This window comes from Rissa tridactyla, chromosome 8 (assembly GCF_028500815.1).
Source record: "Rissa tridactyla isolate bRisTri1 chromosome 8, bRisTri1.patW.cur.20221130, whole genome shotgun sequence".
NCBI classification, from domain to species: domain Eukaryota; kingdom Metazoa; phylum Chordata; class Aves; order Charadriiformes; family Laridae; genus Rissa; species Rissa tridactyla.
The window spans coordinates 14,715,871-14,731,253 of NC_071473.1; the positions used below are offsets into that span (position 1 = coordinate 14,715,871).

The following is a 15,383-nucleotide window of genomic DNA, read 5'->3' on the forward strand; positions in this document are numbered from 1 at the left end:
TCAAGCAATCTGAGCATTTTGATTCTACTCTGGGAAAACTGAAAGCGTAGACGCTGTCTGGAAATGCCTGTTGTGACATGAAAGAGATTTGCACGCTGTGGGATCCCAGTCAAATGCCAGACGTTTTTCCCATTTGCATTTGTACATCAGACTGTCTGCACTGAAACGGGACAATTACAGGCAGGTACCAAGAGTGCCTGTACCGCCCGCGCTTACAGCTGATAACCACTGTTAGCTTATCGCTATAAAGTAGATGGCATGTAAGAAAATGCTGCAGTCACATTCTGCAAAGCTCTTAAGTGCAGCCACTGTCTTTGCCTTAAGTAAGCACTGTCCTCCCACGGCTGGCACAAAAGCAAAGCCCAGAACCAACAGATACTCTGTGTAGTGTGCCCGGGCCAAACTCCCATGAATCGCCGTTGTGCCCTTACATCCGATGCACATTTCCAGGTAAGGCCAGAGCACACAGGCTCGCTGCAGAAGCAGGGGCTGTGTTCAGAGCACACATGATGCTAAAGACAGCAGTGCCGAAGCAACCGAAGGGGAAGGGGTAACAGAACCACAAGAGAGAACACTGGCAAATTCATTAGTGTTCTCAGCTGCGGTAAAGTGCCAATCGTTGTGTTTTGCTCAGCCACAGGTAGATCCACTCCCAGTTAACTCCAAACTCAACAGAACATCCCCCCACCCACACTCTCTTTTTTTTTTTTCTTTAAGCATTTGAACAATTATTTGAAGTACCAGGACTGGAAAATTAGGGGTTTTCCAAAAGCATGCTTGAATCACAGGAGTGGGAAGCACCACTTGTAAATGAGAATAAAGAAAAAAAACCTGAGCTAAAGTATCTTACAAACTCAAGAACTATGGTACTTTAAATAGATCCTATAACTACACTGCTGTAAACACAATAAAATCAAGACAAGGACAACAAGGATTTTCAAAAATCAGAAGAGCCAAGTTTAGAAGAATTTAAATGCAAACTGTACTGAGGCTTCCTTCTGCCTTGCTCATTTCATGTAATACAGAAGTGCAGGAGAAGATCATAAAACCATAATGGATCAGAAGACTGAAAAAGTATAATACAAAATCTCAATAATAACACAAAAGAGAACTATTCCCACCCTTTAAAAATACTGCTATCTCTATCTATTGCACAGCAACTATTTTCCAGTAATTAACTGTTCAGTAACAGAGGTGAGGGGTATTTTTGAAATGTAACTCATTAATAAGGTCAAACAGAGTAAAGAGCAGCACGGCGGGCAACTGCTGAATTAATGGCAATTGCTGTACGTACCTAAAAGATAATTACGGAAGCTGACAAATGGCCAACCAAAAAGGGTTAAAATTACTTCCCTCCCCAAAATTACACAGGATTTTTACCTAACCCTTCAATTATACATATTACAGGATTATATTAATGAATGTTGTGGTATAACAAATACTCTTAGCCAAATTTTGTGTGATGGAAAATCACCCAAATTTTGAGGCCTTCAGTAAAAAAATAATAATAACAATAACAAAAAAAAAAAATCCAACTTTTTGTAGCTTAGGGAGTATTTAATATTTCAAATTCATTACTTCCTCAAAAGACCACTGATCAATGCCTTCCAGAATGAAAGACTGGACTGAATTTCAGATCTGTCAGCTTTTGCTGTCAAAGGAGCTGCTAGACACCTCTCAGCTTCTACGTTACACTAAGAGCACCACAACTTCTCTGAGAAAGAAAAAAAACCTTGGAAGACACAGATTGCTCTTCACAGCTGAAAGCCACGCTCCTCCTCTTTCAGTTCCTACCTCTCTCGCTCACAGTGATGGCTGTCTCATCTAACTTTTTGGAGTTTATACAGGAAAAACCTCATCCATCGTGAAAATAACAGTAATTAAACTTAACTTTGTCTTGTCAGCCAGCAATGTGCTGGCCCGTAGCTGTGTGGGTTAATCAAGTGTGATAGGAGTTGATGTATCCGAGTGAGCATCTGCCAAGTAACCCTACTTCACCAGCTGGAGGAGGCAAATTCTCTGCAGTGGGTGTAATTTTGTGCATTTTTCTCGCTGACACAATATTAATCTCCTCCTCGAGTTGAAACGATAAAAGCTCAAAACTTAAAAAGCAAACAAGGAACCAAACAACCCCTCTGCCTGCCCCAAACCCCCACCCCGTACGCTCATTGAAAGACATGCAGGTTAAGCGCGCTGAAGGGAAGGAAATCATCACGCTGCCCAGCGTAACAGGCTCTGGTAGAAAGTGGGGCAGAGCCACGCAGGGGACTACTTTCACTTCACAGGCCAGACAGGCACCCGTGGCTGAAGGAACGTTCTGGCTGGGAAGAAGCCCTGTGACACCATTTGCTTTCCTCCTGTTTGCAAACAGAGGGGAGGAAAGGGGAGCGGGAGGGAATTTAACGGTGGTAATAGTCACTAGCTGTGACTTGAATCTAAGTTTAGATCGACAGGAGGCTCAAATTCAAGACACCACAAGTATAACCTTTAAAACATATGTATCCCTCTACGGATTGCTGTTTCGTGTTCCTCATTCATTGCTGTGCTTCTCTGAATCCACTTGTGCATAATTCTCTGTTCCCCACAGCACTCGGATGAGCATCCTGAATTGCAACATGGGCATCAGAAGAAAGTATAACTGTGAACAGGAGGGGCTGGAACATTTAAAAATGTCTCAAAAATATTTCTGCCAACAAGTAGAACTCCTGACAATTAATTTATTTGCAAAGAAAAGGCAGTTCTATCTCCAAAGCACATGAGGTCAGCCATCAAAGTCATCCTGTCTGATAAACTTGCACAGAAAGAGCTCTCCTAACAACTGAGCATTTATTAACTGCTCGTTTCAGGAATCACCAAAAGTCACTGGAAAGCATACTTATTTCAAAAACCATCTACGACACAAAAGCAAACCACTTAGTTGAATGAAGCTGCATATAGTAAAAAAAAAAAAAAAAAATCTAGGTTTTTGTGCTTTAAGATCTACTGACTTTTGCAGTCATATTTACAACATGAGCTCTGTTATCAAACAGCCAGCAGTATTCAGGAAAGAAAGAAAGAAAGGAGTACATCTTATTTTTAAATTACAATAAATATTAGTGCCTGATGTTTTCATATAGTACCAGAGGTGCCACAACTACATTTTGAATACCTGCCAATAACATATCAGTCACCACACACTCCTTGAAAAATAAACGCACACATTAAAAAAGAAGCGGTTCTGAAGAGATAGGGATGTGCAAACAAAAAGCTTCTGGCTACCTGCGTCCTACGCATCTTGCAAACGTTAACATGCTTGCAGAAGAACACAGAAAAACTAGCCTTATATTTTATTTAAAAGATGAGAACTTTACTTTAGACAACAGTAGTGTTTAATAACCAGCAATAGTACTGGTTAATTCCTGACAAAATGATAAAAAACTAGAATCATATGATGTCATGATGACTGATAATAGGAGCACTGATTAAACTAAAGGAAGCACCTTGCACATCTACACTTCATTCCTTGTCACTCGTAATGATTACGCAAGAACAACATGATTCTCCTCATGTGTTTACTTCAGGGGATCTCAGACATTAAAAAAAAAAGTAAAAAAAAAATCAAAACGTATGAACTATAACCAGAGTTTGCCTTGGTGGATACCCATCAAAAGCTGCGCAAAAGAACATCCTGCATGCAACAACCTGGATGTATGGATTTGCAAACGTAAATGCTAATTTTTATGCACTGAATGGGACGTTTCATACTTTTGGTGAGATCCAGATGGAACAGGATGGAAAATGACAGAAATAAACCACTTCAAGTGGGAAACACTTAACGGCAGATTGTCATCATTCTGGTTTTGGATATTAATAAACGGTAATGTATGAGCTAAGTAATCCTCCAATGCAGGACACAGAGGTGAACCTCCTCTAAAACCAGATTCCATCGCTATTTCCAGCATTCCCTTCCTTCAGCGCTAGATGTCCTGATATAGAATCATAGAATCTTCGTGGTTGGAAAGGACCTTTGAGATCATCAAGTCCAACCATACACACACAAAAAACCCCCTACAATCTCTGCCACTAGAGCATGCCCTGAAGTGCCACATCTAGACGTTTCTTAAACACCTCTAGGGATGGTGACTCAACCACCTCCCTGGGCAGGCTGTTCCAGGGCCTGACCACTCTTTCAGTAAAGTAATTCTTCCTAACATCTAATCTAAACCTCCCCTGCTGCAACTTCAGACCATTTCCTCTGGTCCTGTCATTATTCACTTGGGGGAAGAGGCCAGCACCCACCTCTCCACAACCTCCTTTCAGGTAGTTGTAGAGGGCAATGAGGTCTCCCCTCAGCCTCCTCTTCTCCAAGCTAAACATGCCCAGCTCCCTCAGCCTCTCCTCATATGACCTGGTCTCCAGACCCCTCACCAGCCTGGTAGCTCTCCTCTGGACACGCTCCAGCACTTCAATGTCCCTCTTGTACAGAGGGGCCCAGAACTGAACGCAGTACTCGAGGTGAGGCCTCACCAGTGCCGAGTACAGAGGCACCATCACTTCCCTACTCCTGCTGGCCACGCTATTCCTGATACAAGACAGAATGCTGTTGGCCTTCTTGGCCACCCGGGCACACTGCTGGCTCATGTGAAGCTGGCCGTCCACCAGCACCCCCAGGGCCTTTTCTGCTGGGCAGCTTTCCAGCCACTCTTCCCCAAGCCTGTAGCGTTGCTTGGGGTTATTGTGACCGAAATGCAGGACCCGGCACTTGGCCTTATTAAACCTCATACAACTGGCCTTGGCCCATCGATCCAGCCTGTCCGGGTCCCTCTGTAGAGCCTTCCTTCCCTCAAGCAGATCAACACTCCCACCTAGTTTGGTGTCATCTGCAAACTTGCTGAGGGTGCACTCAATCCCCTCATCCAGATCATTGATAAAGACATTAAACAAAACTGGCCCCAAAACTGAGCCCTGAGGGACGCCACTGTTGAGCAGCCGCCAAGAGGATTTCACCCCATTAATCACAACTCTCTGGGCACGGCCATCCAGACAGTTTTTAACCCAGTGAAGAGTACACTTGTCTATGCCATGGTTCGCCTCCAGCTTCTCCAGGAGAATGCTGTGGGGGACAGTGTCAAATGCCTTACCAAAGTCCAGACAGACAACGTCCACAGCCTTCCCCGCATCCAGAAGGCGGGTCACAGGGTCATAGGAAGAGATCAGGTTGGTTAAGCAGGACCTCCCTTTCCTAAACCCTGATCCCTTGGCTGCCCTGCACTTGCCACAACAGCTCGCTCAAGATGATCCTCCTCTCCATGATCTTTCCTGGTACCGAGGTCAGGCTGACAGGCCTGTAGTTCCCCGGATCCTCCCTTCCGACCCTTCTTGTAGATGGGCGTCACATTAGCCACCCTCCAGCCACCCTCCATCCAACCATCCAGGTTGACCAAGACTGTTGATAAATGATGGAGAGAGGCTTGGTGAGCTCTCCCACCAGCTCCCTGAGTACTCTTGGGTGAATCCCATCCGGCCCCATATGTAACGTGTTATTGGCTAATTGACAGTTTCGTAGCTTTAGGGTAGTATGAATAGAAAATACACATCATCATTTATAAAAAACAACTAGTTTTATCCTTTTATCGTTACAATATAGCAGACAAAGTTTATAGTATCATATGCAGGTAGTTAATTTAACTCCTTATTGCAACACAATCTTGTGATGTGATCCAGTCAAGCTTCGTCTCTCTTTTCCTAGATTCACTCGGGTGTTTTAAAGCCAGTAAAAATGAAGGAGATTTTCCCACTTGCATCATTTGCCAAGTTCCATGTTTATACACCAAACAAAGAAGAAAACAGTTTCTGAGAAACTATGAGGAATTTCAGACTCTCTTTCTCCAGATCACCTTAACTAGCTCAATTATCACATCTCAAATGAAAAACCACCACTTTATTTTTCCTGCGGTAGGAAAAAATACTGGCTCTTTCATTAAAAAAATAAAGCCACTGTTTGCCCTGGGTTTTAGTAAAACCTCACTAATGAGACCTTGGATATAGAAAATAAGATCCATTATATTTCAAAATGGAAGAGAGTCTAATCTACCTGTGGATACCTTTACTGATGGATGTGCAGATTTCATCTTTCTACTGGATGGAAAAAACTAAATTAAATTGAAAAGCAAAAAACAGTCTACACAGTCTAGTAAAACTGGAAAATATAATTGCAATTAACTTCAATCAACATGTTATTGTTTGACATTGTTGAGGTGGGAACTTGTTAGAATTTTCTGAACTAGCAAACGCAAACAACTCAAGCACATGATCAAACACTGCCAAACGAAACATTTTTAAAATTTATTGCTTCCAAACTCCTCAGATATCTATGGATTACTTTTATCTCATTAAGGTACAACATTGTACTAACTTAGGTCAGTATTAGAATGAATTTTTTAGATAGCTTGGAATTTAGATTTTTCAATGGATAAAAAGCCGGAAGCAGCACCGCGTTACAGTTTGCCCTTTACTTCTAACAAATTATGGATGGAAGACACAGAAAATTATCTTTGACTAGATGCGTGTCTTGGTACTAAAAAGTATCTCATGCTTGACAGAGATGTTCTTCTTACTGGTCTCCCTACCTCCATCATCCAAGCAAAACTGAATCCTCCAATTAGTTCATTCATCGCAACATTAACACTGCACAAAGCTAGAAAAGAACAACACTTTCCTATCAGGTGTATTTTCCTATACAAAAGCCACCACAGTTAAACACTCAGATTCCAATCAGGCAAGATGATGCATGCTACGCCCACACAGCTGTGAATTAGCTGAACTCTATACAGAATGAATTTATGACCGGTCATATCATGTTTTAGGCGGCTGGACAAAGCCCGAGCCCAAGGAGATGCAGGAGATGCGGACTGCGACACGTCATGAGCAGATGAGTCCACCCATTCAGCAGGAGAGTGAGGTTTCCCATGCACTGACATTAAACCAAAGCGCTGAGGTCTCATGCACTTACCATTCGTGTAAGGGTTGACGGTCTTTTTATTTGTCATTACACGTGCTGTTGCATTATTTACCTAAGCACATAGAACACTGGATTAGAAAGGGTTACAGGAAGGGTTCGTGTTACTATTAAATGCATGCATTATTACTGCTATTAGTCATGTAAAAATAAAATGCAATTTAATTTATAGAAGGCAACAGGTGCATAACAAAATCATACTATTTATAATTACATTTACTTTCATAACCATTTTAACTTACAAATCATTTCAATAAAGCAACATCATATCATTTAAACTTTAATAAAAAGACATTAAAAGCAAATTAAAAGGTACTGCATAATTTAAGACTTAGGAGCATGCTTGTATTCCATGATAACACTGATACAATAAATACTCAAAACAGAAAAAAAGATTATATGAAGGAACATGCAGTGGAGTAGAAGGGAAAGAGACAAGGTACAAGGAAACAAAGAAAATGTCAAAAAAAGGGACAAACGAATTTTAGCAGTGTGCAACATAACCCTTTAGAAGAGAAGTACCATTGGAAAAGCAACATCTAGCATTCAACACTTGGAACAAGAGCCTTTTTCATTGCAAGAATTAACAAAATCATTCAAGCTTTAAAATCACAGCTAACAAAAGGATAAAAAGAGGGTGCATTATTTAACACAATATGGAGTTAACAATCTGAGTAAGATGTGCACGAAGTCATATCCTCAATCCAATCAGTGCCTCCCAGGCTTGCTTAAAACGTACACTCAATTACAGGCGTACCAATATAGAAAAAAATGTAGCATCAAGAAAACTTAATACAACAAGTCAAAAAAATTCACGTGGTATATCAGCGCTAAATACGTGAAACGGCAGATGGACTTCTCCACTTACCATTCAGCACCATCGCCAGCATGGGTATGTATACAGTTACCATGGTTACTGAGAGTTTGGTGAGGGCCCTAAGCGCTACCGTCGAAGGGGGAAAATGAAAAGGCAAAATATGCAACATCTTACTCAAAAGACGACAGCATTTTCAATTGGTATTTTTTTTATTCTAACAAATACGACTGAGGCAGTATTGAAGGGGATCCAGTGGTAGTAAAACGCATTTGTGTTGCTTTTGTACTAGATATGAATGGCTCAGGCCATCCAGCCAAAGCAGCCTGATGGTTTCGTTAAAAATTAAATGTTAAAATTGGTTGGTCTCTAGTCTGGCTTTGTTTCTTTTTCTGGTACATCTTTTGGATGCTTCTTTCCCAATCTGAATTTTTTGAAAGCCACTGTGGATCCCGCATCAACCCTGCAGCAAAAAAAAAAAAAAGAAAAAAGAAAAAAAAAGAAAAAAAAACCAAAATAAAAAAAACAACCTTCTGTTCGTTTTTGTTTTGTCTGTCACACTTTTTTTTTTGTTGTTCTCAATTTTTTTTTTTTTTTTTTTTGTTGGCTGGTTTTTGGAATCTACTGCACCCATTGATTTACAAAACATCCAAAATAATAACTTCAAAATATTAAAGCTTTCATTTTTTTTTCAATTCTGTCATCCACTTTTCAGCAATAATGATAATAATAATAATAATTACAAAAGAAATAATAATAAAAAACCCAAGTAAGGCCAATTCTCTCTCTTTATATATAAATATATATATAAACAATGGGAAGGGGAAAGGGGAGCACACAGAAGACACCAATGATGCATCTGAAACAACAAATGAGAGTGAAGCAGACATTTATAAAAAAGATGAAAAGGAAAATATTTTGAACATGCACCTCGATTTTACGGCCCTCTACCACGGTGCCGTGTAATTTCTCCCTCGCCCTGTCCGCATCAGCACTATTTTCGAAAGTTACGAAACCAAATCCCTGCATGCAGGAGGGAGAAGGGGGGAAAACAACATGCACATTATTATTTCAGTCAACGACCACTTGTTTGCTTATGTTCTCTCTCTTTAATTTAATATTTTCTTGTCCTTGCTTCATTTCTGTAACATGCAAATTAGAAAAATTATAATTGTATTGAGATGTGCAATAAATAAGCGACAAATGTGAACAAATTTTTTCTGTCATCAGTTAGATAATAACCCTCTGAGAAATTCAAAGAATGATACCAAAAATACCTTTCTACATGTCACTACAGAGGAAAATAAATCTAACAATAAGAAAATGAAATTAAAATAAATTACAGTGTCTTCACATAGAAAAAAATGAACTAATGAGAAAAGAAAATGAACCACATTTTAATGACATGCAGATATCTCAACGAAATAAAAAACATGTGCACAAAATTCAACACAATGTCAATATACTCTAAAACATTGCCTACTTAATCATGCTCTTGTGATCATAAGAAACATTGTTCCCATGCAACACTAGGGTAACTTAAACTTCTGTCAAACTATACAGCCTTTACTTATTTTTTTATAAAAGAAAAAAAGAAAAGAAAACCACCAACAAAACAAAAGTACCTTTAGAACAAAGTATAAACTTTCTTGTATTAACAGATCAAATAAAATCACATGATGTGAATAGAAAAAGAAATTCTGATAAAGGAATAAAAATGCAAACGTTTTGAATAAGTTTAACTGCTTCATTTACTATTTACGTATATTACTTTCCACATCTAGAACATGCAACTGGTAAAACTGCCGAATCCCATGTTAGTGGGACAGGAGAATACTTGACAAATTGAAATTCTGCCTATGGCAAATGTTTGGCTTTCTAATATTAGGTTAAACAAACATTTCCAATCCTACTAGAATTCTTTTTTTTTTTTTTTTGTGCTAAGTTAAATTAAACACTGTTTACAACGGTAAATATTTCACATTGAAAAAACATTTTAGAAACATACACCAACCCTTTGAAGTAATTCTTACATTAGCACTACAATGCCTTTGCATGCTTTCCCAAAGTCATCCAAACAAATAAGCTCCTGCGTCCTTGGTGTTTTGAAACATTAGCAAGTTACAGCCGTTTTATCAGGAATAGGCATTGCTGCATGTATTTGAAGTCCTACTACAAGCTTTCTCTTTACTGTTACTTTAACTGTGGAGTTAGAGCTTCCCTCCGTGCTGTTCCTCAGCAATAAGCCATGCATCATCTCTCCGCACTCTCCAGTCCACGCGCTAAGTTTTGTGGTCAGTATTCACCCACTTAGTCCCCCCACAGTTCTACCTACTATGTACATAGTGACTGATTTAAAAAAAAAAAAAAGAAAAAAAAGAAAAAAGTAAATGAAGATATTTATACATTTATTTGTATGTTTTATACAAAAAAGAGACCAAATATGAAACCTAAGGCAAAAGTGACACCAAGCATTGAGAAAAACAATGGATATGAACTACAAAATTAATTAATCAACAAAAGGAGTTAAGAAACTATCAGGATCATGTGAGTTTTTTGGGTTCTTTTACCTACTCAAACAACACATTTATTTATGCCAGTTCATAACATAGAAATATTTATATACAGTAGCAGTTTATGTTCCATTCCCTTCAAAGTAGCTTAAACACATTGTCTGTGGCTTTTTTTTCCTCTTTTAAAGGCACACTGAAGCCCGAGCTCAGAAGTGCTCTATCAGCAGCTCCGCTTCTGGCTGAAGCCGTTCTCAGAACACCTAATTCACACATTTTCTCCACTCTACGCTCTACAACTGTAACACAAAGCCACGACCTCACTTGTCACAAGACACGGAGGCTGTAACACTCTCTTTCCCAAAACATCAGGAGTGTTCGGGAGAGACTTAATCCCCCTCCTCAGTACTAATCCCTAGGTTTTAGATGCCTGCAGAGGCTTTTCTTATACCTAAAGCCTTCCTCAACTTTAAACTTTTATTTCTTCTTCAACTGCTCCCTTGCATCTTGTAAAAGCTCTGGAAAAAAAAAAAAAGTTCATCATTTAAGATGCCATTAAGAAAATTCCACAGTAGAAAGCATCACCGAAGCCATCGATCCAACGAGTAGCGTAAACTCCTCCAGTTCTGTTTGTTCTCCCCTCTCCTCCCTGCCGAACTTCTCAGAATTGCAAACATTTGCTGGGAGTTGTTTAGTCAAAATTTTGAATCAGTCTTCTTAGCTCACAGCACTACCAGCTAATTTTTTTCAAACAACTGAAGGGAAAGATAAAAACCTAATTATATTAAAAAATTAGAAAAAGATATAAAGCGGAGCCACAAGCCAAGATAAGACAGGAACTTCAAAGATTCTGAAAAGAATACTCTTGTAATTTTTTTAATTTCTTATGTTGTACTTATTCTCATAATTAACACCATTTAAATTAAGCTCTTATTATTTATGCAAATCTTTAATTTTACCTAGCTGACAGAGAAACTCTATCACCGAACATAGATTCACTCATCACACATTCAAATATCTACACAAACACGTTAACATTAATTTTATATGCACCTGATTCAACACCTACTTTAGCTTAGCATATTATGTGTTTTATTAACCAGTAAATTTCTGCATTTTATTTTTAAAGTCTGTCAAATGATTTAATATTAGCCAAGTTAGTACTTGAGAAGATTCTGTTTTAATTTGGGAGGTGCTTTGGAGCTCTTCTTATTGAAGAAATGTATGTTAATATGATATATATTAATATATATATACACAAACAGATTTATGAAAGCTTTGTATGTAGTATATAGCTGTATAGAGCATTAATTTACAACCATAAAAAAATGGTACTTGTTGATGTTCCTGTATCTTTGCAGCCTTGCAATTGTGCCCAAGACAAAAGCCATCGCAGCTCCATGGAGAGCTTCAGCATTCAAACAGCATTAAAATACGCACAGTAATGGAAGCTGTATTTCCAAGTCTCCTTCCAAGATGAGTGGTAAAAGCAGAGAAAGGTAAGTTACCGGTAGTTTTTAATGTCACTTTAATCAATAGCTTCAAGAATTTGCAAAGGTAAGCCTCATTCATTTAACACAGGTTGTATGAAAGATCTACACCAAAACCAAACTGACGTTCTTATAAAATGTCATCAGTTTTGCCATACAACTCTAGCAAAGTTGTCTTTATTATTATGCCCCCAAACAAGCAGAAATTTGTAGTATGAAACTTGGTTTATTTTAGGGTTTCTTTTATGGAAAGACTCCCTTCTGCAAAATTATTTTACACTTTACAGTGCTGCTCCAGCATGATGTTTTTTGAATCTGCAATTCCATTTTTCTTAACTGTTATGGTATGAAAATGAGCTTACTTCTGTTGTTAATTATCGGTATAAGAAGAAATAAACAAAACCAGAAATAACAAAAAAAAAAATAATCTAGCAATTCTTTTATGCCAAACTGCAGCTAGAAACAAATTTGAATTTTGATCCTGCAAACTTTTTTACCTGTACTCAGTTTGAGACCACTTAGTAGTCCTTTCAGTTTCAGTGGGATTTTATGAAAACATAGATAAGCACTGCCAGGAATGGGACTTTAATCTGGTGCATCTTAAATCCTACAGAATGGACATGAAATGATCAGATTAAAAAAAGATTTAAAAAAATAAAATAAAAGATGTTCCTCCTATTCCTAATCCTGTTCTTCAACTTTTTTACTTAATTGAGAGAATCTAAAGGTACTTCTCCAAATCAAAATACTAAGTAGCTATAGCTGAAATAACTCTACACAAGATGAGAAGCAGCATACATAAGCAAGGAATCATCACAGAACTGCTGTATCTTCAGCAGCTTACTCAGAGACAGAGCTGGAAGCACCAACACAGCACTGAGTAGTGTAGAAGTATTTATTACAGAGCTGAGTCTCAAACACAAAGTGTCTATTCTGAGGTAGTGACATTACACGCCTACCTAGAAAAACCTCTCCCTTGTGAAATCCTTTCTAGAACAAGGATGTTCTCACCACTGCAAGATCGCTATTAAAAAAACTCAATTCAGAAACGCCTCCTCACCCCACCCCTCAACTCTTTTAAAAAAGCCTTATGCTGTCTGATGCAGATGCGGTGGTTAAAAGTCCTACCTATGTAAGATTTAACGGCTAGACAAATGCGTAAGCCACCACCACGACACGTGTACTCAGTTCCACTCCATCTTCAACAGAACCACTCAAAGGCGACAAGTGGGATGTCTTCAGAAATTTACACTACTATTCAGTAGGAGCAGGTTCTGGACAATCAACATCTTTTGCTAACACTATTATGGTTGGACTCGATGATCCCAAGGGTCTTTTCCAACCTAAATGATTCCATGATTCTATTGAAAAGTCGTAACTTAATGCTAATAAAGCATTAGGTGAAGCATACTGGGCTACAGTTTTGCAGCAGCTAACGATGCTAACGCAGTCATAGCCATTCTATCTTGCAAATTGAATAAATTGAAGTATGCATTTCAGGCAAAGTAATTTTCAGAAAAAATTAAATGTTTGCAATACAATAAGAACTCTCTTAGTCAAATAAATGTTAAAGTAGATTGTTTTCAAAGGGTTGGTGTACTGAAGCTTTAACTAAAGAGGAAAACATCTGCACTTAGATAATCTAGAGCAATCACATATTTTCTCAGCTAATTACTAAAGAGGATACTTATTAGGTATCATTATCATCTTTCATTTCAATAGGGGAAAAAAAATACCTGTACTAATACAAACCTGCCTACAAATATCTGTAAGTATGGACTCATCTTGTAAAATAAACAAGATAATTACCATTGAAGAATACAGACAGCAGAAATCAACATTCCCATAAAACAGATGACAGTTTGGAGTAGCTAAAATTACCCCCTTTAAAAGATACACAATGAGTCCAATGATTTTCATGCTGCTTAGGAAACTGAATGACAGCTCAGAAGATGCTTTCACTAACATGGAATTTCAGACATTATTTTTTACAGCAGTGCAGTTGTTTCCTTTTACTCGTATAAATATTTTACACAAATTAAAAAATTCCATGGGTGAATTAAACTGCTTACCTTTGAGCCTCGCTCATTAAAAATAATTTCAACATCTAAGATTTTACCAAATTGCTGCAAAAAAAAAAAGAAAAGTTACATGAAAATAAGGTAACTTCAACTCTTCTATCACATACAGTGCAAAAGTTTGTTTCAGAAAATGGTGCACCACATAAAAAAGTCAAAGAATATAAAATCAAAGATAGTCAAGCACCAAAAAAGACACACTGAAGAGGAGCCAGATCAATATTACAACTAAATCGTAGGTATCATTACACTTGTCACTATCATTCCACACACGCATTATGAACTTTAAGTTCAGTGAGACCACCTGACAAAGAGGAAATCATCATTCAGCTGAGATCACAGCCAAGTGAAAGTCCCATGTTTCTTTTTTTTTATTTTGTATTTGCACACAGTAGGTTACTTCCTTGTGATCCATCCAGTCCAGCTGCCATCACCCGTTTTTCACATGTAATATGCTACTGGTTAATTTGCTTGGAGTGAAATAAACATCACTAACAAGACAGGATAAACAGCTGCCTGAACATTGTCACCCTCTGGTCATCCTTCCCTCTGAAGAACCTTTGTCTCACAAGATTTTTGCAGCTGCTTTCCAGGACAGGAAAAGGAGTTTGGTTAATTGTGCTTTACAGGAATAAGATTAAACCAGCTGGGAGTTTTGTCACTGGCCTCAAGGAGCGAGGATTTCTCTCCACCCTTGCTGAAAAGGGATGACCATTACTCCCTAAGCAATTCTTGTCTTACCGAGAGTATAATTTTGAAAACTAGAATGGATACTTACTTGCTGGAGATTTTTCCCTGCTCAGAATTGAACTTTTATTATAATATTAGTAGTAACTGTTATTACTATTGACCTTACGCTAGCACTCACAATCATCTGGGCATTGTTCACACACACAAATCTTGACCACAGTTGCTATCCCAAACAAAAAGGTTCTATTGGACTTGTCTTAGTAAGAGAATAAATGTTTGACTTGGGCAGTGTTTAGTTTAACGCTTTCTGATATGACACATTTTGACATGTGACACTGTAACGTATCAATGGGTCATTTCTGTTATTTCATGTGTCATTAACAGGCAGTATGGATCAGTATGAACACTGGTAAGTGACACAATATATTAAACAAAAAGGCAAAAATTAGCAGCAAGCAAATGAAGAGTAATCTACCAATTGTCCAAGGAAGTGCAGAAATGAGCCTATACTTCAGTATTTTAATATACAATAAACAATTACAGGCCAGAAAGGACAGTATTCCTTCCCTACCTTATTAAAGTGTTTCAACTTGGTTATGAAAATCAACCATCATTTGTTATCCCTTGGCTTATTTTATGTGCTCACATTCACCACCTAATTAATGTTTTAACTGCAACTTTAGCCTATAAGCAGACATTGACTCAATGTATCCTCATCTCCTGTATTTATGTCCATGTAAAAAGGTCATCTGCTATGTGTATGATGTGATCATGATGCAGCGTTACCATATTTTGCATCAGATA

General features: G+C 38.2%; 1 protein-coding gene across 12 annotated transcripts in view; it reads right to left on the reverse strand.

Annotated features, from left to right (window-relative positions):
* The window catches only part of RBFOX1 (RNA binding fox-1 homolog 1), a 1,295,853-nt gene that overhangs the window by 82,228 nt on the left and 1,198,242 nt on the right, over positions 1–15,383 (reverse strand). For 10 of the 12 annotated variants that reach the window (XM_054212203.1, XM_054212205.1, XM_054212206.1 and 7 more), the window contains 3 exons: positions 13,884–13,937; positions 8,742–8,834; positions 6,992–7,052 (listed from right to left, as the gene is read on the reverse strand). In XM_054212203.1, the coding sequence (XP_054068178.1) occupies positions 6,992–7,052; positions 8,742–8,834; positions 13,884–13,937 (208 nt within the window). The remainder of the gene's footprint in view (positions 1–6,991; positions 7,053–8,741; positions 8,835–13,883; positions 13,938–15,383) is intronic. The other 2 variants (XM_054212212.1, XM_054212215.1) reach the window with 1 other exon arrangement.